The sequence below is a fragment of the Neoarius graeffei genome, chromosome 4 (genome assembly GCF_027579695.1).
Source record: "Neoarius graeffei isolate fNeoGra1 chromosome 4, fNeoGra1.pri, whole genome shotgun sequence".
Taxonomy (NCBI): domain Eukaryota; kingdom Metazoa; phylum Chordata; class Actinopteri; order Siluriformes; family Ariidae; genus Neoarius; species Neoarius graeffei.
In genome coordinates this window covers 61328436-61354590 of record NC_083572.1, presented here as the reverse complement: position 1 = coordinate 61354590, position 26155 = coordinate 61328436, and the positions used below count along the sequence as shown (strand labels likewise).

At 42.2% G+C, this 26155-nt stretch overlaps 1 protein-coding gene across 6 annotated transcripts in view; it reads left to right on the top strand.

The window, feature by feature from the left end:
• rap1gapb (RAP1 GTPase activating protein b) overlaps positions 1 to 26155 on the top strand; it is a 123065-nt gene that overhangs the window by 55967 nt on the left and 40943 nt on the right. For 4 of the 6 annotated variants that reach the window (XM_060919440.1, XM_060919441.1, XM_060919446.1 and 1 more), the window contains exons 3-5: positions 11240 to 11336; positions 23800 to 23835; positions 24213 to 24260. In XM_060919440.1, the coding sequence (XP_060775423.1) occupies positions 11240 to 11336; positions 23800 to 23835; positions 24213 to 24260 (181 nt within the window). Of the gene's footprint in view, positions 1 to 11239; positions 11337 to 16821; positions 16956 to 23799; positions 23836 to 24212; positions 24261 to 26155 lie in introns of those variants that run through there. The other 2 variants (XM_060919443.1, XM_060919442.1) reach the window with 2 other exon arrangements.

The following is a 26155-nucleotide window of genomic DNA, read 5'->3' as shown; positions in this document are numbered from 1 at the left end:
AACAAAAATACTTTTTATATTACTACACATGGGTCATCCAAGTGTGATTTAAAATTAAATGTCTTAATACTATAATAATAATTTGTTTCAAGTAATTACTTTAGCAGTGAATGGGGCCAGTTATTTATTTATTAACTATGTAGTTAGCTAAGCCAACTACAATAAAATTAGCTAACTAAAGTAGAATATGTCAACAGCTCGGTAGCTAATAGTAATTACTTGTAACTTTCTGACGAGTAATCTACTCACTCTCAAGGTAACCTAAACATCATCAATTTTTTTCTAAGGTAATGTTAGAACAATTGAAAAATATTACTTGCATGTATTAGATGGGCAAAGGGCGCTGTGCTGAGCTGTGAAATGTCTGACACAAGCACAATTCACAGTTCCCACCAAACGCTGGAGTAAATGCATGCGGCTCGGTTCTGACCCATGTGTGTAAACTTGATGTAGAATTACAAAAGCTGTGCTTGTTCATAACTTAAGAAAGGAAAAATAAAAATGATGATTTGTGCTAAACAAAAACAAGATATTTACTGCATATTTGGAAAAGTAAATGACAAAATGAATTTATTTCAAAAGTACATCATAGAAAGACTCAGCCATACATGAAATAACCTGGAAAATGAATGCAGGTCGTTTTTGACCCATGTTGTGCATTAGAAGGGTAGTGATACAAAAAGGGTTTTTATTCAAAAAGTAAGAAAGGAAAAAATAAAATAAGGATGTAAGATGATCAGAAACAAGTTAATTGAGGAATACCTTGAATACTGAATGATGGAATTAATTTATTGCAAAGATATAGAAGATAAAAACTCAGCCGGGTCACTTTTGACCCATGTTTTGCATAAAAGGGTTAATGGGCCCCGACTCGTTACAAGTATGAATAGGTGGGCCTTAAAGCAGAAAAGGTCGAGAACCCCTGGTTAGAGCTCAGGATCGTATCGGGCAGAAACTAGCTAAAATGCTGGATTGGATATCAGAGGGGGAAAAAAAAGAATGAATCCAGTCCTGTGACAAATGGAAAATTTTGGAATTTGAAAAGTTTCTTTGGAGCTTGAAATGTTTACATATACAGAGACATGATTGTATATTTGTTGTGATTGTTTTTATTACCTCCGCCTACTTTGTTGGAGGAGGTTTTCACCTCCGTTTAGTTTGTTTGTTTGTTTGTTTGCCTTTTCCCACTGTAACCCAAAAAGTAATGAACGGATTTTGATGAAATTTTGAGGAAAGATGAGCCATGGGCCAAGGAACAATTGATTAGATTTTGATGCAAATCCAGATATGTATGTGGCTCCAGCTTTTTATGTCTGTTCCCAACGTAACTCAAAAAGTAGTGAACGGATTTTGATGAAATTTGGTGTACAGCTTTAGTATTATCCTCGGTTCATTTGATTTGAGTTTGTTGCCGATAACATGTGGCTTGGCCAAGGTATGCTCTCCACCGAGTGCCCTTCTAGTTATATTTATACTTCATACTTTACTATATGGGCGGCACGGTGGTATAGTGGTTAGCGCTGTCGCCTCACAGCAAGAAGGTCCTGGGTTCGAGCCCCGGGGCCGGCGAGGGCCTTTCTGTGTGGAGTTTGCATGTTCTCCCCGTGTCCGCGTGGGTTTCCTCCGGGTGCTCCGGTTTCCCCCACAGTCCAAAGACATGCAGGTTAGGCTAACTGGTGACTCTAAATTGACCGTAGGTGTGAATGTGAGTGTGAATGGTTGTCTGTGTCTATGTGTCAGCCCTGTGATGACCTGGCGACTTGTCCAGGGTGTACCCCGCCTTTCGCCCGTAGTCAGCTGGGATAGGCTCCAGCTTGCCTGCGACCCTGTAGAACAGGATAAAGCGGCTACAGATAATGAGATGAGATGAGAGACTTTACTATATTTGTGCTATCTCTAATTTTATATGACTTTAGTTATGAGACTATTAAGGGACAATGAGATTTTTGCCTTAGTGGTAAACTATAACCGTTGGTAGGGTCTGGAGTATTTGGTCTGGGATGCTGGGCTTGCTGAAGTGGTTTGGAGCCTGGGAAAACTCTACACGCTATAGTCTTGTTAAAGTAGATTACAGGATAGACGATACGTTAGAGGACTGAGGAGGAGTCAGATAGTCGTCAGATTTTAAAAGGACTATGGCTTGAATTACACACACACACACGCAGTGTTGTTCTTTGTAGAGCACACTTACTGTAGGCAGGGTTAATGGTGCCACAGGAAATGAAAAAACGATTCCTCTAAAAAGAAAAAAGGAGTAAGATTGTAAATTAAATACATGCACTGATTACAGATACTGTGCTTTGGTGGTGAGACAGGTCATAAAGAGGATGGAGGAGAAAGAGAGAGAGAGAGAGTTCCGTCTCATCTCTCCTTTAGTTGTGTGCTGAACAGATTCCTCAGTGTTGATTTGTGCTCTCAGCTACAAACTATCTTCTCTCTCTCTCTGGAGAGTAATGTAGCAAATGGCGCAGTAATTTTACCATGACACCCACCCACACACTGCTCAGGTACACACTGTACACGCTTCACATCTCTCATTGCTAATTCATATCTCATTCAAGCGCAGTTATAATCCTTTATATGAGCAGGTGCTGCTGACAGAGGTCCTCACAGTAGCACTGCTTTGCACAGACTGTATTGTGTGAAGGATGTTTCGCAAATCCTTTCTCAACTTTATATGTCAACGGTGTTGACAGTAAAACAGTATCCACGCTGAACAAACTGAGAAAAGTGGCGGCCTTGGGCTGAGGTGCCCTTGAGCGAGGCACCTAACCCCCAACTGCTCCCCGGACGCTGTAGCACGGCTGCCCACTGCTCTGGGTATATGTGTGTGCATGTGTGTGTTCACTGCTTCAGATGGGTTAAACGCAGAGAGGAATTTCACTGTGCTTGAGTGTACACGTGATAAATAAAGTTGTCGTTGTTCTTCTACTAAAAGGGCATGGATATCAGTGTGTTGATTGCAGTATATTTCGTCAGTGCGCTTCTGAGCTGAAATGGAATACAAAACATAAAAACACACGAGGGGATTTTGGCTAAAATAAAATGAAAATTCAAACAGCACACACACACACACACACACACGAATATACACTCATACACGCCTCCACATCTGCAACTTTCATCCTCTTGTTCCACTTGTATTCAGACATGCTGCACCAGTACCTTGTGTGTATTTCTCAGCAGTGTACAGCGGTCATATTCAGAGTTTGCAGCACTGAAGTCATTTTTAAACTTGCTTTATTTCTTAGTTAACGTGTTATTCAATTACGTTTTCGGTTTCAGTAACCTTATATCGTGACTCGTATTGGTAACTAATTGCAATCAAATATTATACTTATGGGCCTATTCGGTTTTTAGCCGTGTTGAATTTCGTTCGTTTGGTCCGCGGCAGGCGTCGCTTATCTGTGCGATCTTCGCGAGACTTTGAAACGTGAAGTGGCAGCCAGGTGTCAGCGCCGCCATTTTGAAAACTGTTTTCCAAACGAAATATTGCACAAAAACGAGTTTAAATGACGATTACTCATCTCATCTCATCATCTCTAGCTACTTTATCCTTCTACAGGGTCGCAGGCAAGCTGGAGCCTATCCCAGCTGACTACGGGCGAAAGGCGGGGTACACCCTGGACAAGTCGCCAGGTCATCACAGGGCTGACACATAGACACAGACAACCATTCACACTCACATTCACACCTACGCTCAATTTAGAGTCACCAGTTAACCTAACCTGCATGTCTTTGGACTGTGGGGGAAACCGGAGCACCCGGAGGAAACCCACGCGGACACGGGGAGAACATGCAAACTCCGCACAGAAAGGCCCTCGCCGGCCACGGGGCTCGAACCCGGACCTTCTTGCTGTGAGGCGACAGTGCTAACCACTACACCACCGTGCCGCCCCATGACAATTACTGCCTACTTTTTTTCAAACTTTCCTGATCACTATCAAAACAAAACAAACAAAACTTCCAGCTTGATTACGTCAGCATTCGAAGGAAGGCATGCGCGTCTTTTGACAGCGTTGGCAGGTGTTGGTCACTTTGATTTGCGCTGTACGTTTTACTTCCGTCCTACGATGTCTCGCACAGGTCTCAGCGAATCTCGTTTACGGCCATTGCTTTGACATACGGACTGATATATTACATAGTGTGAGGATGCAGGCATTTAGATGTATGCGCGGAGGAAGACAGATTGGTGAAGGTCAACAAAGCTAAATTGAAGGACGAGAATCGGTGTCGGTAAACGAGCGAGGGTCGGGCGATCAGCGAGCAACGTTACATGGGAAAGACAAAGAGCGAGAAACGAGAAGAAAGTAGCAAGGGTCAGAAATGTACTAGGCAGTCAGGAAAGAGACGAGGCTTGGTATGAACTGAGAGCAGAATAATACTTCGTGAAGGGAGCTTATATGGAGGGACAGGTGATTGAGGAAATGGAAGCCAGCTGTGATTCAGTAGGCGGGAGACAGAGGGTACTGTGAGTTCTGGGAATTGTAGTTCGGAGGGTCCATGTTTGTAGTTTGCTGATTCTCAGAGGGTTTACTGACACGTAGCACATATTTCAAACACTCATAACTTGCTATAGCAGCGACAAAATAGCTATCAAAAATGCATTCCTATATTTAATAAAATGAGAATTTTGATAAAAAAAATTGCCTTCAGTTCTCCTTTAAGTTTAAAAGATAGATCATTATTTATGTGGCGGATTCAAGCAGAGCTTATACGGGTGCTTAAAGGAACAGTCCACCGTACTTCCCTAATGAAATATGTTCTTCTCTGAATTGAGACGAGCTGCTCCGTACCTCTCCGAGCTTTGCGCGACCTCCCAGTCAGTCAGACGCGCTGTCACTCCTGTTAGCAATGTAGCTAGGCTCAGTATGGCCAATGGTATTTTTTGGGGCTGTAGTTAGATGCGACCAAACTCTTCCGCGTTTTTCCTGTTTACATAGGTTTATATGACCAGTGACATGAAACAAGTTCAGTTACACAAATTGAAACGTGGCGATTTTCTATGCTATGGAAAGTCCGCACTATAATGACAGGTGTACTAACACCTTCTGCGCGCTTCGACAGCGCATTGATACCTTCACTCCTCTTCGGGCACGGCCAGGCGGGCGAATGCCCTGGTCCGTCCGCCCTGTCTAAAAAAATGGTACAACTCGAGCCCCATGATAAAACTGGGACTTTGTCATTTTTTCAGCCTAAGGCCCATGGTAAAAATGGGACGTTGTCATTTTTCCGCATGAGGCCCATGGTAAAACCACACTTCCAGGAGGGGCTGCCGTCTGCCTCCCAAGCCGGCCGAGAGCGCTCCTCGTCGGGCACAGCCAGGCGGGCGAATGCCCTGGTCCGTCCGCCCTGTCTAAAAAAAATGGTACAACTCCGAGTGAAGGTATCAATGCGCTGTCGAAGCGTGCAGAAGGTGTTAGTACGCCTGTCATTATAGTGCGGACTTTCCATAGCATAGAAAATCGCCACGTTTCAATTTGTGTAACTGAACTTGTTTCATGTCACTGGTCATATAAACCTATGTAAACAGGAAAAACGCGGAAGAGTTTGGTCACATCTAACTACAGCCCCAAAAAATACCATTGGCCATACTGAGCCTAGCTACATTGCTAACAGGAGTGACAGCACGTCTGACTGCGTCTGACTAACTGGGAGGTCGCGCAAAGCTCGGACAGGTACGGAGCAGCTCGTCTCAATTCAGAGAAGAGCATATTTCATTATGGAAGTACGGTGGACTGTTCCTTTAAGTTGATTATCTGCACAGACCGGATTTTTAAAGGATGCATGTAGTTCTCCAAGTTTGACACATTTTTATTTATAAGTAGACCGGGGTGCCAAAACTTTTTCGGCAAACAACCCCAAATGGACATGATGAATTTTCTGTGATTCCAAGCCTTGACCACCCTATGTTTTTTTTTTTTTTAAAGTCCAAAGTTATAACATAAGGACTACTGTAACATTTGAACATTTTATTATGTCAGTAACATACACTCACTTTATTAGGAACATCTCTATACCTGCTCATTTATGCACATTTACAGTAATTCTTGTCAGTCAAAATCTCTGACCTTCCACTCAAAAGTATTTACTGATCTATAAAATTCAGAAGGCTGGTACACAAAACAGACCTTTCAGTCAGTTTGAAGGTGACATGAGAGTTTTTTTTTTTAATTCAGACACTGTAATTAGAAAATTAGTTACCCTTGTACCCCCATAACTCCATATTGAAGCAGGTGCTTTTGTTGTGAATGGTGAAAGAGGATAGTCATGCTGCTGCTTTCTGTTACAGTTGCTTTTTGGCACAGTTTGAGCATCATTCCCTCTACAGTGGTGCTTGAAAGTTTGTGAGCCCTTTAGAATTTTCTATATTTCTGCATAAATATGACCTAAAACATCATCAGATTTTCACACAAGTCCTAAAAGTAGATAAAGAGAACCCAGTTAAACAAATGAGACAAAAAATATTATACTTGATCATTTATTTATTGAGGAAAATGATCCAATATTACATATCTGGAGTGGCAAAAGTATGTGAACCTTTGCTTTCAGTATCTGGTGTGACCCCCTTGTGCAGCAATAACTGCAACTAAACGTTTCCGGTAACTGTTGATCAGTCCTGCACACCGGCTTGGAGGAATTTTAGCCCATTCCTCCATACAGAACAGCTTCAACTCTGGGATATTTGTGGGTTTCCTCACATGAACTGCTCGCTTCAGGTCCTTCCACAACATTTCGATTGGATTAAGGTCAGGACTTTGACTTGGCCATTCCAAAACATTAACTTTATTCTTCTTTAACCATTCTTTGGTAGAACGACTTGTGTGCTTAGATGTCGTTGTCTTGCTGCATGACCCACCTTCTCTTGAGATTTAGTTCATGGACAGATGTCCTGACATTTTCCTTTAGAATTCGGTGGTATAATTCAGAATTCATTGTTCCATCAATGATGGCAAGCCGTCCTGGCCCAGATGCATCAAAACGGGCCCAAACCATGATACTACCACCACCATGTTTCACAGATGGGATAAGGTTCTTATGCTGGAATGCAATGTTTTCCTTTCTCCAAACATAATGCTTCTCATTTAAACCAAAAAGTTCTATTTTGGTCTCATCCGTCCACAAAACATTTTTCCAATAGCCTTCTGGCTTGTCCACGTAATCTTTTGCAAACTGCAGACGAGCAGCAAGGTTTTTGGAGAGCAGTGGCTTTCTCCTTGCAACCCTGCCATGCACACTATTGTTGTTCAGTGTTCTCTTGATGGTGGACTCATGAACATTAACAATAGCCAATGTGAGAGAGGCCTTCGGTTGCTTAGAAGTTACCCTGGGGTCCTTTGTGACCTTGCCGACTATTACACACCTTGCTCTTGGAGTGATTTTTGTTGGTCGACCACTCCTGGGGAGGGTAACGATGGTCTTGAATTTCCTCCATTTGTACACAATCTGTCTGACTGTGGATTGGTGAAGTCCAAACTCTTTAGAGATGGTTTTGTAACCTTTTCCAGCCTGATGAGCATCAACAACGCTTTTTCTGAGGTCCTCAGAAATCTCCTTTGTTCGTGCCATGATACACTTCCACAAACATGTTCTGAAGATCAGACTTTGATGGATCCCTGTTCTTTAAATAAAACAGGGTGCCCACTCACACCTGATTGTCATCCCATTGATTGAAAACACCTGACTCGAATTTCACCTTCTAATTAACTGCTAATCCTAGAGGTTCACATACTTTTGCCACTCACAGATATGTAATATTGGATCATTTTCCTCAATAAATAAATGACCAAGTATAATATTTTTGTCTCATTTGTTTAACTGGGTTCTCTTTATCTACTTTTAGGACTTGTGTGAAAATCTGATGATGTTTTAGGTCATATTTATGCAGAAAGATAGAAAATTCTAAAGGGTTCACAAACTTTCAAGCACCACTGTATTTGCAGCCTGAATGTGTTCAGTGGGGTCTTAGAGAGTTGTTCAGAATCATTTATCACATGCAAATTCATTTGATGCATCAAATATTTATGCCTCACTGCCTTTTATATTTATTCTCAGTTATTTGGTTGTATGTATTATAAACAGTTTTGCTGGCTTGTGAAATTTAATCACATTTGCTAGCCATGGGGAATCACATTATGTGGACCTGCAAGTGACAGGAGACTGAAGTGATTTACGGATCACTGGTAACTTCTAGGCTCGTGTAGTGCGCTGTGTGAAACGAATTACAGTGCTAGTTACTCTGGATCCTTCGCTAATAATAGTCTTTTCTGACAGCATGAGCCAAGCAAGGGAGAGTGAGAAAAACAAAGGAGAGGCCTTATTTGTATTTATAGATATATATGGGTGGCACTGTGGTGTAGTGGTTAGCACTGTCACCTCACAGCAAGAAGGTTCTGGGCTCGAGCCCAGTGGCCGACGAGGGGCTCGACCCTGTACAGGATAAGCAGTTATGGATATCCATCCATTATCTGTAGCCGCTTTATCCTTCTACAGGGTCGCAGGCAAGCTGGAGCCTATCCCAGCTGACTACGGGCGAAAGGCGGGGTACACCCTGGACAAGTCGCCAGGTCATCACAGGGCTGACACATAGACACAGACAACCATTCACACTCACATTCACACCTACGGTCAATTTAGAGTCACCAGTTAACCTAACCTGCATGTCTTTGGACTGTGGGGGAAACCGGAGCACCCGGAGGAAACCCACGCGGACACAGGGAGAACATGCAAACTCCACACAGAAAGGCCCTCGCCGGCCCCGGGGCTCGAACCCAGACCTTCTTGCTGTGAGGCGACAGCGCTAACCACTACACCACCATGCCGATCGGTCATGGGGATATATATATATATATGTATATATATATATCACATACACTTATTTTATATATATATATATGAGTGATTCCACGCTTATGGGTACTGAAATGGGGACATGAACTTATTTTTAAAAATTCACCTAAAACCATTTCTTTTTTTACCATCAGGTCACAAAACATGTAATCTTTAATGAATGATATGTTAAAAGATAACTTTAATTTTCTGAGATGTAATAAAAACATATTTATATGCCAAAGTCAAGCCTATGAGTTCCAAAATGATGTCTGTTACATTACTTCTGTTACGATTGTCCATCTCGCGTCTGTTACAAATTAATTACAATCTAGCTACCGGTATATACCATGTTAATCTTATTGAAAGAATGTGTATGTTTATTCTACTACACATGTTTATTAATTATATTTGCTAAAACATCACCTTCCTATGTTTCAAAAAGTAATTCTACATTGTTAAAATTGAGAATATATATGTCCACAACACTTCTGTTACGTTCTGACTTTGGCATATAAATATGTTTTTATTACATCTCAGAAAATTAAAGTTATCTTTTAACATATCATTCATTAAAGATTACATGTTTTGTGACCTGATGGTAAAAAAAAGAAATAGTTTTAGGTGAATTTTTAAAAATAAGTTCATGTCCCCATTTCAGTACCCATAAGCGTGGAATCACTCATATATATATATATATATATATATATATATATATCTCATCTCATTATCTGTAGCCGCTTTATCCTGTTCTACAGGGTCGCAGGCAAGCTGGAGCCTATCCCAGCTGACTACGGGCGAAAGGCGGGGTACACCCTGGACAAGTCGCCAGGTCATCACAGGGCTGACACATAGACACAGACAACCATTCACACTCACATTCACACCTACGGTCAATTTAGAGTCACCAGTTAACCTAACCTGCATGTCTTTGGACTGTGGGGGAAACCGGAGCACCCGGAGGAAACCCACGCGGACACAGGGAGAACATGCAAACTCCACACAGAAAGGCCCTCGCCGGCCCCGGGGCTCGAACCCAGACCTTCTTGCTGTGAGGCGACAGCGCTAACCACTACACCACCGTGCCGCCCATATATATATATATATATATATATATATATATATATATATATATATAAAATAAGTGTATGTGACGCCACAGGATTTTTGTACCAGATGCTCTGTTTACAGAATGCATCGAAACGGCGTTGAAAAGCGTGCGATATTTTGCATCGTTTTCACTGGCTCGTCCAGTAACTCTCAAGAAATTATCACCTCAATAGCGCCCCTATGGGATACATTTACCACTTTTACAGCGCTTTTCAATGCCGTCTCTACGCATTCTGTAAACAGAGCATCTGGTACAAAAATCCCATGGCATGATACACACACACACACACACACACACACACACACACACACACACACACACACATATATATATATATATATATATATTACACCTTGCATGTAAACACTAACATACAAAGAATGTCATACAAGCATACTGTATGTACAGCCCCAAATCAGAAAAAGTTGGGACAGTATGTTGAAATTGTAATTAAAACTGAAACCAATGATTTGTAAATAATCTTTGACATGTATTGCATTCAAATCAATACAACAGCACATTATTCGATATGTTATTTTCAAAGCAAACTCTTATTTCAATTTTGATTCTTGGAACACGTTTCAAAAACAGTTGGGCCAGTAAAGCATTTACCACTTTGTAATGTTGCCATTCATTCTCACAACACTTAAAAGACGTTGAGGGACAGAAGACACCAAGTGATGAAGCGTTTCAGGTGTTAATTTGTCCCATTCTGTGTGCAACTGTATGAGGTTGTCATTGTCACACTTTTCATTTGAAAACATGCCACCCATTCTCTGTTGGGGAAAGAGGGGACAGCCACCCTCTTCTTCCGCAGCCATGCCTTTGTAATGTGTGCAGAATGTGGTTTTTCAGTGTCTTGTTGAAATATCCCTGGAAAAGATCTCATCTTGAAGGCAGCATATGTTGCTTGAAAATTTCAATGTACGTTTCGGCATTAGTGCTGCCTTCACAGAAGTCTAAGTTACTTTTATCCCAACTTTTGTTAGAATGTGTTACAGGAATGGATGTATATTAACAAATGAAATGAAGTTGACCAGACAAAACATGAAATATCTTGGGTTCATACTGTCTGCAATGAAATACAATCAAAGTAAATTTAGAAATCAGTGCTTCCTTTATTATTTGCTTTTTCTATAGTGTCCCAACTTTTCTGATTTCTGATTTGTGCATACAAAGGCACCTCAAAGACACGCATGACATGAGAGGGAATGCAGTTCATGTGACCTGTACTACTTTAAACTGTGGCTTTCGTGTTGAAGATGTGTGTGTGTGTGTGGTTTTTTTTTCTTTCCACAGGAAAAACGATGGCAGAATCTCTCAAACATCTAATGCATTAGATTCTACTCACTTGACCCACCCTTTACACCTGTCCCCTCTTTCTGCATTTCTTAAGGTAAGAGATATATGTTATTTACCAGCTGGGAGGTCCGTATCGTGAAATACCGTGACCGAGGTCTTGAAAGTACTGAGCGAGGCCCTCTGGGCCGAGGTCAGTATTCAAGGCCGAGGTCACGGTATTTCACCATACGGACCGACCTTAAGCTGGGAAATAATATATTTATTTTTTTCTTTACCAAATTCTAACAGAAAATGAGAGCGCCCGAAAGGGAAAACCGAGCCGAGCCGCCATTTTGAATCCTCATTCACGGCTGTAATGCAAATGGCTTCCTCCTCGGTATACAAGTGCACTTCCATGGCAGGAAAAAAAACTACATTTTGCCGCCTATGTAGTCCCCTATTTATACAAATATGAGTCATTCAGGATTCAGCCATGTTTTTGCTCGGCGTTAGCAACAGTTACAGGTTTTTAGCTTTCTCCCGAAATGTTTTTTTTATTTCATCTTCCTCAGGGTAGTAAAACTTGCTTTCGCTGTGAACACTGTCGTTATCGCTATCCATGCTGTAAAATTAATGCTATTCTCCTGAGAAATGCGAAAATAAATGTTGACAAAAATTGCTACTATGTATGTTGTTGTGAACGAGCGAGTCGCCAGAGGTCCGTAACTGGGGTCCGTACCGTAGGATACGGACCCGCTCGCCAGCCAATCAGAGCGCAGGATTTGATGGAAACCGGACCGTGAAAAAAATAAATTGTCTTATTCCTTCCGTCACTCACTTCTGTTTTTACCTCTGGTGCTATGGTTTCAGGTTGTTCATATGATTCATTTGTACACTGTTTCATCACATTGACCACTTTCTCTTTTGGGTTTCACTCAGTAGCGTAGTCCGATTAATTCTTCCTTTAAGCTATTCATCTGTGAAATAACTGTAATTTTATTTTTTCACCCTTCCCTGTTTTCCTGCTAAAGGGAGCGTGTCACCTCAGTTATATGTACTGGTCTTGGCATGCTGTTGCAATTTCTTCGGTAAATTCACATTTAGATTGAGGTTTTTTTTGGTGGCGCTCAGGGCAGCTAGCCACAGGGCAGTATACTTTCCACATTTGTGTATTGCTATATGAATTTAAACACCCCTTTTCACAGTAAAAGAAATCACATATTTGTAGAAGGTTTCCAGTTGATTTAAGTAAAAAAAAATGTCAGCGGAAAAGAAACGTCACTCCTGAATCCGTTCAATTCTGTGCTGATAAAATGATCATCAATTCCATAACCACGTTAAAACATCCAGTGCACGATACTGACAGCTACAGTCTTGTTAAAAACACAATTTTTCACAATAAACATATATTTAATTGCATTTTTAAAAATAAATCTTTTTGTGCTCTGATACAACCACAGTAAAAGTTAATAACCAGTCGTGAAACATGATCCTGTTTTAAATGCACAGACAGTTTTTAGTACGTATTTACAACCCCGATTCCAAAAAAGTTGGGACAAAGTACAAATTGTAAATAAAAACGGAATGCAATAATTTACAAATCTCAAAAACTGACAATGTATTCACAATAGAACATAGACAACATATCAAATGTCGAAAGTGAGACATTTTGAAATTTCATGCCAAATATTGTCTCATTTGAAATTTCATGACAGCAACACATCTCAAAAAAGTTGGGACAGGGGCAATAAGAGGCTGGAAAAGTTAAAGGTACAAAAAAGGAACAGCTGGAGGACCAAACTGCAACTCATTAGGTCAGTTGGCAATAGGTCATTAACATGACTGGCTATAAAAAGAGCATCTTGGAGTGGCAGCGGTTCTCAGAAGTAAAGATGGGAAGAGGATCACCAATCCCCCTAATTCTGCGCTGACAAATAGTGGAGCAATATCAGAAAGGAGTTCGACAGTGTAAAATTGCAAAGAGTTTGAACATATCATCATCTACAGTGCATAATGCCATGCCATGATGTATGTACATATATATATATATATATATATATATATATATATATATATATATATATATATATATATATATCTTCCTATGGCAAAAGCTAAATAAATTAAAATTAAATAATATCATCAAAAGATTCAGAGAATCTGGAAGAATCTCTGTGCGTAAGGGTCAAGGCCGGAAAACCATACTGGGTGCCCGTGATCTTCGGGCCCTTAGACGGCACTGCATCACATACAGGCATGCTTCTGTATTGGAAATCACAAAATGGGCTCAGGAATATTTCCAGAGAACATTATCTGTGACCGCAATTCACCGTGCCGTCCGCCGTTGCCAGCTAAAACTCTATAGTTCAAAGAAGAAGCCGTATCTAAACATGATCCAGAAGCGCAGACGTCTTCTCTGGGCCAAGGCTCATTTAAAATGGACTGTGGCAAAGTGGAAAACTGTTCTGTGGTCAGACGAATCAAAATTTGAAGTTCTTTATGGAAATCAGGGACGCCGTGTCATTCGGACTAAAGAGGAGAAGGACGACCCAAGTTGTTATCAGCGCTCAGTTCAGAAGCCTGCATCTCTGATGGTATGGGGTTGCATTAGTGCATGTGGCATGGGCAGCTTACACATCTGGAAAGACACCATCAATGCTGAAAGGTATATCCAGGTTCTAGAGCAACATATGCTCCCATCCAGACGACGTCTCTTTCAGGGAAGACCTTGCATTTTCCAACATGACAATGCCAAACCACATACTGCATCAATTACAGCATCATGGCTGCGTAGAAGAAGGGTCCGGGTACTGAACTGGCCAGCCTGCAGTCCAGATCTTTCACCCATAGAAAACATTTGGCGCATCATAAAACGGAAGATACGACAAAAAAGCCCTAAGACAGTTGAGCAACTAGAATCCTACATTAGACAAGAATGGGTTAACATTCCTATCCCTAAACTTGAGCAACTTGTCTCCTCAGTCCCCAGACGTTTACAGACTGTTGTAAAGAGAAAAGGGGATGTCTCACAGTGGTAAACATGGCCTTGTCCCAACTTTATTGAGATGTGTTGTTGTCATGAAATTTAAAATCACCTAATTTTTCTCTTTAAATGATACATTTTCTCAGTTTAAACATTTGATATGTCATCTATGTTCTATTCTGAATAAAATATGGAATTTTGAAACTTCCACATCATTGCATTCCGTTTTTATTTACAATTTGTACTTTGTCCCAACTTTTTTGGAATCGGGGTTGTAAAAAAAAAAATGGCAGAAAGATTTAAATTTACACAAGCTGTCACAGCATAGCACATTTGTATTGATTTTCTGGCCACCACTTACACAGCCTATGAGTAATGGTCTTTAAGACCCTAAAGGTTTTATCCATCTTTTTTCACACCCTTCATGTGTTTAGAAATCTCATCTCATTCATCTCATTATCTGTAGCCGCTTTATCCTGTTCTACAGGGTCGCAGGCAAGCTGGAGCCTATCCCAGCTGACTACGGGCGAAAGGCGGGGTACACCCTGGACAAGTCGCCAGGTCATCACAGGGCTGACACATAGACACAGACAACCATTCACACTCACATTCACACCTACGCTCAATTTAGAGTCACCAGTTAACCTAACCTGCATGTCTTTGGACTGTGGGGGAAACCGGAGCACCCGGAGGAAACCCACGCGGACACGGGGAGAACATGGAAACTCCACACAGAAAGGCCCTCGCCGGCCATGGGGCTCGAACCCAGACCTTCTTGCTGTGAGGCGACAGCGCTAACCACTACACCACTGTGCCGCCCATGTTTAGAAATCGATTGTCCAATATTTACTCAGTCTTACTTAACCTTTAATTCTTGCCACTCTTTAAAAAGCCCAACGGCCATTCATGTAATGTTGAGTAATATTGTGAGATTTCAGCTTCAGATAGGGCTTTGTTTCCCACACTCTCCTATGATTCGTTTCCTCTCCTCTATCTCCTTTATCTCTCCATCAGTGCCTCTCCAGCCTGTAGAGTCCCCTGCTAGGTTCATTTACGGCTGTTATAGAATTATTGTGAGGTCTGTGTGCTACTTCGAATAGAGAGGCTGCTTTTTGTGAAGCAGTTTTTCAGCGAACTGAAGAAAAGCTCGGTATGCTATAGCGCTGTGTAGCAAAGTGGTGTTCGAGATGATGACGGAAGTGGAAATGAAGTTCGCATGCTTAGTCAGTCGGGTGGTCAAAGCATGGCATTGCATGAAAAATGTCGCATTATACGTATTCGGTTTCTGCAGTCATTATGCTAATTATTCCTTATAGGCTCGCAAACACACAGTTTTGTCAAAGTCAATTCTCAGTTCTGAACCAGAGTAATGCAGAATCCGTGACACCAAATTTCAAGCAACTGGAATGAAATCCATCACAGCATAAACAAGCGTTGCCAGGCAAAACAAACCTCGCCCGGCAGCACTTATTTAATACCTATATGTTGATAATGGTAAGATTTCTCAGTTATCAGCTGTCAGGTTCTAGTCCTATGAAAATCCATGACCTTGAGTTTGACATTTCAAAGTCATTCAAGGTCAAAGGTCATGGTGCCAAATGAAAGCCCATATAGGACTTCTTATATGTCGATAATGGTAAACATCTGGCTATCACGAGCCATTTTAAAGTTATAGCCCTTTGAAAACCCATGACCTTCGGTTTGACCTTTCAAGATCACTCAAGGTCAAAGGTCATGGTGCCAAACGAAAGCCCATATGGCACTTCCTATAAGCTGATAGGAGTAAATGTCTGTCTACCATCAACCGTTTTCAAGTTACAGCCCTCTGAAAATCCGTGACCTCGAGTTTGACCTTTCAAGATCATGGTGCCAAGTGAAAGGCCATATGGGAGCTCCTATATGCTCATAATAGTAAACATCTGTCTATCAGCAACTGTTTGAGTTATAATGGAAAATATGTCATTTTGGCCAAAAGGTTGACCTTTCCAGTGACCTTCACCTTGACCCGTCTCGTCTTGTCTCGTCTTCATCCGCTTTATCCGGGGCCGGGTCGCGGAGGCAGCAGTCTGAGCATGGAAGCCCAAACTTCTCTTTCCCCAGACACCTCGGCCAGCTCCTCGGGAAGAACACCGGGGCGTTCCCAGGCCAGCCGAGAGACATAGTCCCTCCAGCGTGTCCTGGGTCTTCCCCGGGGCCTCCTCCTCCTCTACCTCCACCTTGACCCGATTACCCCCAAAATTTAATCAGGCAATCTCAGGACCATTACCCACCTACCCTGAAGTCAATCGGTGCAACCGTCTAGACGCTAGATTGTTAACACACACACAAACACACAAACTGCACTGATTACAATACCTCGCCCCGCTTACTCCGTCACAGGTGAGGTAAAGATACGCTTTGTGAAACCTCGTGCTTGGAATTATGCATCTCTTATACACATGAATCGCTCTCATGAGTCTCATGAGTCTTAGATTTTGTTTGTATTGGTGACCAGTATGTGTGTTTTGTCATAAAACTAGATTTAGGGAAGTTGAGGAAGTTTGAGGAAGTGAACGCTGTCACTCATAAGGTCCACGCTATCGCTGCTGGTTCTCATAGCACAACACACTAAGGGAAAACGAACAAGAGAGACACAGGGCAATACACACATGCTTCAGTGTCCCTTAGCCTGACTTCATCATGGCCAGAAGATCCTTCATATACAACAGTCCAGCTGTTAGAGTAGCACGTCAGCGTAGGCGACACAGCGATGTGAGTACAATTCTCTTTATTCAAAGGCTGCCTATGCAGTGATGGATAATGTACAGGTATGTATATAAATGTAGACCGCTTAAAGCTCGGGGGAATATTAATCAGGTGAATAAATAGCGTTTACAAACTGATGAAAAACAAGCAAACGTCAGTGATTCTGCTTTACCTAGTTTCATGTGCTAGTGAAATAACTTTTAGACTTGTAGAACTACAAGTACTGCTGGACTATCACTGGTCCATCGTGTCATAAAACTGTGGACATATAACGGAGTTGAGCAAATCTCTTCTCTTTCATGTTGTGAAACCTCAGAAACGATTCTTAAAAACTCGTTTGCAAATGCTGCGAATGAGCGCACAACTCCACTATGGCTGTGTGGATGTGATAGTTTTAGCTGAATCAGCAGACAACAAGGAGAAGCACATTGGATCTACAGTTTCACAATTTGTCACTGTAGGAGCTGGGATCGTTAGCAGTTAGGTACTTTACCTTACCGGGATGTACAGATAAACTCAACGTATGTTCACTTATGCCAGTATACTTTTTATACATGCCAGACGTGCCCTGTTAAGATCATTTCCATCATCCCATTAAAGTACCGATAGTACCAGTCAAAAGTTTGGACACACCTTCCAATTCAATGTTTTCTCTTTTTTTTTAATTACGTAAAAGTCACTTCATGTCTTAAAGTAATGATGGATGCCGTTTCTCTTTAAGCCCACCGCACACCTTCCCGATCCACTTACGATTTTGTCGGGCCGATTAAATCGCTCGCGAATCGTAAATGTGTGCGGGGGCACCTCGTAGCCGATTTCATCGGTTCTCAGTTCAGATCGAACTGGTCTTGATATTTTCGGACGCGATCTCCTCGTACGCAACACAATCAGTAGTGTGTGAGTTGTTACTACGATCTCTTCGGTTACGATAATTTTAAACAGCCAGTTGGAGTGCCAGGATTGATCACACGTGGACTGCAGACCGGGAAGCACAACTTGTGTCACTTTGAGAAGCGTCCACCTGTCTTTATGACATTAGTTCACCTGATTACAGCAAACGGGAAAAGAGGAACGAGGCTATGGCTGTAATCATGTCAGCTTTGAAAATGCCTAGTAAAATATTATAGCATTGTCAGTGGTACAGAAATCACTTGTCCGGAATCCCGGAACAAGTTGAATTTTAAGAACGACTGAGCAAATTAGAATCAATTCTTATTATTGATTTGTCTAGTTGGGATTATTATCCCTTTTTGATTTTGATTGTGTGTGTGTGTATACACTAGTGTGTGTGTGTGTGTATATATATATATATATATTAGTGCTGTCAAGCGATTAAAATATTTAATCGCGATTAATGTCACGTCTGTCATAGTTAACTCGCGATTAATCGCAATTTAATCGCACATTTTTGTCACATGAAAAACCATGTAATTCTCTTATCAGCATAAAAAAGTGAATGGGCTTGCTCACCGTTCAAACTACGGGGGTACTCGGGGGATCCGAGATCCCCTGAAACAGACATGAGATCCCTTGAAAACATGATTTGGGAAGTGTTGGGGGGTCTCTAAAATATTGGCAAAATGATGTTTATTGACATAGCAATCGTGTGTAACGGGAAGCATTTGCATATCCGAAGTGAGCGCGCGATGGAGATCCGCGCTTTGAGACAAGCGCAAGCACCCCCCCAAGGGAAAAAAAGGGACCCCCCGAAAATATCGGCATAGTTCGAACACTGGTTGTACCAATGGTTTTTTTTTTTATTGCAGAGCATAACACGTCTTGTCACAGCCACTGCAAAGTGGGGCTGGAGCCGCCGATGGGAAAACGAAACCTAAGCCGAGCACCGTGGCTCTTCGGGGGAGGGCAGAGGACTCTGGCTGTGTGGGGCGCGGCATTACAGTCTAGGGGCTATTGTTTTTCTAAGCAAAGTCTCTGTTCCAAGTTCCTGGCAGTTTCAAAAGCTTATGAAAAACCTACATCATGTCACAGAGCATTAATCTCGCGATAAAAAAATTATCGCCGTTAAAATTGAGTCAAGTTAACGCGTTAATAACGCGACATTTTTGACAGCACTAATATATATATATATATATTACTATCATGTGATATCTTGAACACGTGACCATCTATTCGGGCTGAACGTGTACGATGTCTCGCAAATGTGTGCGGGGAATTTTGAACCGATCAAATCGGGCCCGTATACTCGTAACCGATCGCCCGACACACGAAGCCCCGATGAAATCGGGAAGGTGCGCGCTGGGCTTTACTTAGTTGAGCGGTTCTTGACATAATCTGGATTACTACAGTTGTGGAATAGGGCTATTTACTGTATGTTTATTATTTACTATTTACTGTTTGATCTCAAACGCATTAAGAAGGCAAGAAATTGCACTAATTAACTTTTGACGAGGCACCTGTTAACTGAAAAGCACTCCGGCTGACGACCTCATGAAGATAATAGCAATAGTGTGCAAAGTGTCATCAAGGTAAACTGTGAAATATGAAAAAAAAGATATATATAATACGAAAAATATGAAACATGTTGGGTGGCACGGTGGTGTAGTGGTTAGCGCTGTCGCCTCACAGCAAGAAGGTCCGGGTTCGAGCCTTGTGGCCGGCGAGGGCCTTTCTGTGTGGAGTTTGCATGTTGTCTGCGTGGGTTTCCTCCGGGTGCTCCGGTTTCCCCCACAGTCCAAAGACATGCAGGTTAGGTTAACTGGTGACTCTAAATTGACCGTAGGTGTGAATGGTTGTTTGTATTTGTGTGGATGACCTGGCGACTTGTCCAGGGTGTACCCCACCTCTCACCCATCGTCAGCTGGGATAGGCTCCAGCTTGCCTGCGACCCTGTAGGACAGGATAAGCGGCTACAGATAATGGATGGATGAAACCTGTTTACCACATAATTCCATATATGTTCCATGTGTTATTTCCTAGTTTTGATGTCTTCAGTTTTGTTCTACAATGTTGAAAATAGTCACAATACAGAAAAACCTATGAATGAGTAAGTGTGTACAAACTTTTGCCTGGTACTGTATGTTTTAGTCATAAGCAGTATTCAATAATACTGGACAAATTTCATGTTCAAAATTGTTTTTCATGCATGTGAAGATGTTTTTTCTTATATCCATCCATCCATCCATCGTCTATACCATTTATCCTACCGAGGGTCACGGGTGAGCTGGAGCCAATCCCAGCTGACACTGGGCAAGAAGCAGGGTACAGCCTGGACAGGGCTAACGCAGAGAGACAGCCATTCACACTCACAGCTGTGGGCAGTTGACCTAATCCGTATGTCTTTGGACTGTGGAAGGAAACCCACACAGGCATTAGGAGAACATGTAAAGTCCACACAGAAAGGCCCCAGTCGACCGTTAGATTCAAACCCAGAACCTGCTTGCTGTGAAGCAACAGTGCTTAATTACTGCACCACCATTTTTCTTATATTTATAGTTAATTCAGCTTTGTTTAACCAGTCCATTTATTGTTGGCCAATTCATGGTTTCATTCAGCACGAATCATTGTGTTTAACTCAGCAAAATAACTTCATTCATTACTTAATGTCCATTACAAAGAAAAAAGTCATCTGTATAAACTTGAATGAGCAAATCCGATTCCAAAAGGGTGTGCGAGTGAGGCAAGAGGAAACAGAAAAGAACATCTGTTATGCTGAAATCTTCCTGCCCTCCGTGTGAAAATGCATATGCACCTCTTTCATAACTTGAAATTCGAACAGGAACCTTATATTTGAAAGCAAGTTTTGCACACAATACACTGACATGATGTAATACAGTTTCCGTGCTAACATACATGATTTCAACCTTTTGACTTTTACTCAGGGTGGCACGGTGCTGTAGTGGTTAGCGCTGTCGCCTCACAGCAAGAAGGTCCTGGGTTCGAGCCCCGGGGCCGGCGAGGGCTTTTCTGTGCGGAGTTTGCATGTTCTCCCCGTGTCCGCGTGGGTTTCCTCTGGGTACTCTGGTTTCCCCCACAGTCCAAAGACATGCAGGTTAGGTTAACTGGTGACTCTAAATTGACCGTAGGTGTGAATGTGAGTGTGAATGGTTGTCTGTGTCTATGTGTCAGCCCTGTGATGACCTGGCGACTTGTCCAGGGTGTACCCCGCCTTTCGCCCGTAGTCAGCTGGGATAGGCTCCAGCTTGCCTGCGACCCTGTAGAAGGATAAAGCGGCTTGAGATAATGAGATGAGACTTTTACTCATACCTTGTTTAAAGTGCAATGGTTATACGACTCTTTGTTGACTTGATGGCTGCCAGAATCTTTCTGCCTTCGAGTTTATCGAAAACAGCCATCATGCAAAACCGTAAATACTGCGAGTCTGTCATAATTCCCAGATTGAACATGCTTGTATTCCTTGTGAAGACATAAGCATGCTGGAACAAAGCAAAGAAAATGGTTGTTCATTATGAGCTTGAAAATGTATCAGGTATTAAAGCTTTAAAGCATATACGCAGAGCCATGGCCTCACTTTCGTTTATAAATGCCTTGAGACCTCAAGAATGGCACAGAAATAGTTTTAAGTGTTAACAATAAATCTAATATAGTAATTTTTACGATTAAAGTGATTCATATAGGTAGCGGTCTGAGTGAATGACCTTGACGTCCGTAACGTCACAGCAGGAAGTCTATCGGTCTCATCGCCATTTCCGCTATACTAAAACACAGAGCTGACTGCAACTCCGATCCTCCATTTTGAGCTAATTTATCGCCATGCCACATAGATGCGTTGCTGGCCGGTACAACAACACGACAGAAGGTGGATTTACGTTGCATTCATGGCCCAAGAATGTTCAAACTGCAAAAATTTGGACGCGTTTTGCGAGAAGTTCACGGGCACATTGGGCGCCTACGAAGTGGTCTCTCCTCTGCTCTGCACATTTTACTGAAGACCGTATGAGACCTCTGATCTGTTGAGGAGCGTTGGCTATAAGCCCGTATTGAAAGAGGGTGCAGTACCAGCACTTAAATAAAACTACAAGAAAAGGAAAGTATTTATTTTATTTATTTTTTAAAAGGAAAGTAACTTCAGTTGCACCAGTCCTCCCGGAATGTGAGCCGAAGGTTGTTGGTAAAACCCAGGATGGAACGGGATGGGACATATCGCTCGGGCAGTGACCTCCCCACGGTTGTTGCTAAAACCAGTGACGTCCCATCCCGGATTTTAGCAATTGCCTGAGCCGAGCAGTAATGGCGGAGTACTCAGTATGGAGAAAATGGAGAATGAGTGGACCAGCCGTCTGATTTCTCCGCTGGATATGTTTGCCTCAGCAGCAATATCTCGCCCTTACGTGGAAGAAGAAAATGAACGGAGAACTGAACGAACAACTGAAAATCAGATTGTTTCAAAACAATCAGCCACGAGATCGGCCTTCAAGAAGCGAGAACACAGATGGGTAAGCTGCGACTCTCATTTGGATACAAAAACAACAAAAACATATTGTTTACCTGCATTTGGATAAACACACAACACAAGTGTGTTTAAAGTTACCGGTATAAAATTATTTAATTTGCTTCAGAATGTGATTGTCTCAGTTCATCTGATTATTTAATTAGCCTTTAACGTTTTATCAGTGAAAATGCATGCATGTTGCAAAGTTATAACACCCATCCTATTTTAATGAGAGTCGACCCACAATCTGTGAAGTCAAATCAGTCTTAGTTGAGCAAGTCGGTAACAGTATTTCTTACTTTCACCATAAATTTTTATTTCTATGACTTTGGTCTATAGCTGTCAAAGGCCTCGGCCTTAAAATCGGTTACCGCTGTGACGTCACACACTCAGGGCTGGCTGGCTCAGCGGGGCAGCTCCAATGCCAACTTTGCGGTCGATTTTAACTCTCAAAAATATATATTTTAAATTCCCATTTATGCAGCATACAAGAGTGAAGGATGGAGATACTATCCACTCAAATTTATTTAAAAATAAAGGTTCTGCGTATCTGCTTTAAGGTGTTCATGCTGTGCCAGTAAGCTGTATATAGGTGGGGTGGTTTGTGCTGTCATCCCATTAATGCTTCTCAGCATGAATGGTGAAATTAAAAGCTGCCTTTACAATATAATTACAATAATTACTGATTAAAGCCCATCATGAATCAATTAATAGGCGTTATCCTTATGATGGTTATTAATTATTAGCTATCGTAGAAGCTTGTGAAATGATTGCCTTTAGGGAAAATACAGACTATGATATCAGAATCCACGATGCTCAGAAAAACATCATAGAAAATATCAGACATTGTCTTTGCTTTATAATAATCATCATCATCTGTAGCCGCTTTATCCTGTTCTACAGGGTCGCAGGCAAGCTGGAGCCTATCCCAGCTGACTATGGGTGAAAGGCGGGGTACACCCTGGACAAGTCGCCAGGTCATCACAGGGCTGACACATAGACGCAGACAACCATTCACACTCACATTCACACCTACGGTCAATTTAGAGTCACCAGTTAACCTAACCTGCATGTCTTTGGACTGTGGGGGAAACCGGAGCACCCGGAGGAAACCCACGTGGACACGGGGAGAACATGCAAACTCCACACAGAAAGGCCCTCGCCGGCCACGGGGCTCGAACCCGGACCTTCTTGCTGTGAGGCGACAGCGCTAACCACTACACCACCATGCTGCCATAATAATAATAATAATAATAATTATAAAAGCACTACCAGCTGTAGTCTTTCGTCTATGTATCCATGCTGCAATTTCAGACTGCTCACCCTGTTTAAGGAGAGATTGTATGAAGGAGGAATTTTCTGAACAGAATTACAATTTGGATTTTCTGGAAATGGAAACTCATATCTAATCATTCTCTCTCTCTCTCTCTCGGTCCCTAGAATTCAGATTTATTTGCAATGATTGAGCGGATGCAGGTAAACAAAGATTGCACCTAGTCCCCGGAGAAACAGAGTGAACATGCTATTTTGTCTCTTCTTACACCTTAGCTTGTTGCTATGGCCCTGCTGGTGACACTCTCCCATCTTCAGACACTCCTTGTCCTTCTTCTTGTACATTTCTCATTCTCAATATGTATTATTCAGTCTGGATTCCTTCACTATGCACTTTCTGTACACTCTACAGTCTTTGCTAATGCTTCGCTTGCTTTATATACAGTCTACGAAGATGAGATGAAATGTATATATTTGATATCTGCTTTACATATAAACTGACAGCTCAGTTTTTTTTTTTTTGAGAGTGTGTAAAAAGGGTTCTGACTCAGTATAATTGCAGCTCATTTTCTGCTCTACAGAACAGCAGAATGGATGAGCAGAGATGCACACTTCCACCTCCTCTTAAAGTAAGTGTGGTTATGTAAATAAATACACTATATGGCCAAAAGTTTGAGGATCCCTGGCTATCACACTCATATGTGCTTACTGAATATCCCATTCCAGACGTAATCCACCTTTGCTTATAATCACCTCCACTCTTCTGGGAAGGCTTTTCTCGAGATTTTGGAATGTGGCTGCAGGGATTTGTACGTTTAACCAAAAGAGCATTCGTGAAGTCAGGCACTGATGTCAGATGAGGAGGCCTTGGGTACAGTCTGCATTTCAGTTTATCCCAAAGGTGTTCAGTTGAGGGGCATTGTCGTGCTAAAACAAGTTTGGGTCCATTAGTTCCAGTGAAGGCGAATTGTACTGTAAAGCTACAGCATACAAAGACATCGTGTGCTTCTAACTTTTGTGGCAACAGTTTTGGGAAGGCCCATACATGGGTCCAGTGGTCAGGTGTCCACAAACCTTTGGCCATATAGCGTACAATACACACACTCCATAGTTCTAAGTATTTCCTGAGGTTTGAATTTTTGTCATCAGTCCGGTTTGAAAATCAGAGACTCAGGTGGTGTTTACATTAGACCGTATCCGTCTCGTTTTCGTCGCGGATGCACTGTCCGTGCACATTAAAACGCCGGGAAACGACTCCACAGGCGGAACAACTTGAATCCGCCAGGGCCCACGTATTCAACCCAGTTCGTATCTGATCCGGTGCTGTGTAAACATTGAGGAACGAGGATACGCTGTGCTGAGCTCTAGCTGACGTCGTCATTGGACAACGTCACTGTGATATCCACCTTCCTGATTCGCTGGCGTTGGTCATGTGACGCGACTGCTGAAAAATGGCGCGGACTTCACTTCCTGCTATTGTTTCCGCCTTGTATCACCTTTTTGTTTTTCATTAAAGAGTATAAAAGTATGAAAATACTGCAAATACTGATGCAAATACTGCCCATTGTGTAGTTATGATTGTCTTTAGGCTTGCCATCCTTCCACTTGCAAGTGGTAAGTGACTTGCGCACAGCGGCTCAGTCCCGAATCACTGCTCGTGCGCTTCACTCGCGCGCTCTGTGAGCTGCGCAGGGCCGGAGTGCGCACCCTCCAGAGGGCACTCGCTGTTCAGGGTGGAGTGATTTGGAGCGCAGCCGCTGAGGAGGAAGTGCTGAGCCGCACTGAGGTTATTTACACATTTCAACTTACGTGCCGTCTAATTAGTCATGTGATTAGCATATCCGTGTATTGGTGTTGCTGTGTGCACGCGAATCGTGTATTGGCGTTGCTGTGTGCACGCGAATTGTTTTAAAAACGTTAATCTGATGATCCGCTGATACGGTCTAATGTAAACACCACCTCAGATTGTTGGCGCGCCCGCGTCTAAGACGCACTATTTCGAATAATGAACGCATTGTCGAGAGGGGCAGGGGCCAATATGGACGCGAGCATTTTATACCCTATTTGGAACGTTTCGTGGCGTATTACTTGACTTCATGGTCTCAATATCGAAAATCTTGCACAAATATGCAACTTCCAACATAATTATCTGGATATTCAACAGATTTCAGCATTGGATGAATTTGTTTTGACCGCCGCCATATTGAATACACGTCAGACCTGTTCGGACCCGTTCGTGTATTTACACCGCCCCATTTGTAGCGTCCCAAGCAAGTAAAACCTGATCCAAGTCTTTCGCTAGGTGGCGTCTTACGGTCTATGTACGAATATTCGAAAGAGACAAGAAAACATAGATAAGAAAAAAAAGAAAAAAATACATCTATTTTGTCATTCTTCGGCAGAAAGAGAGTACATTCACCTGAAAAAACTGATGCCCCTGATACCCAAGGTAATTAGTCATACTAGATTTACAACAACAACTACTGCAACATCAACTACTACAACAGCAACCACTACTACTAGT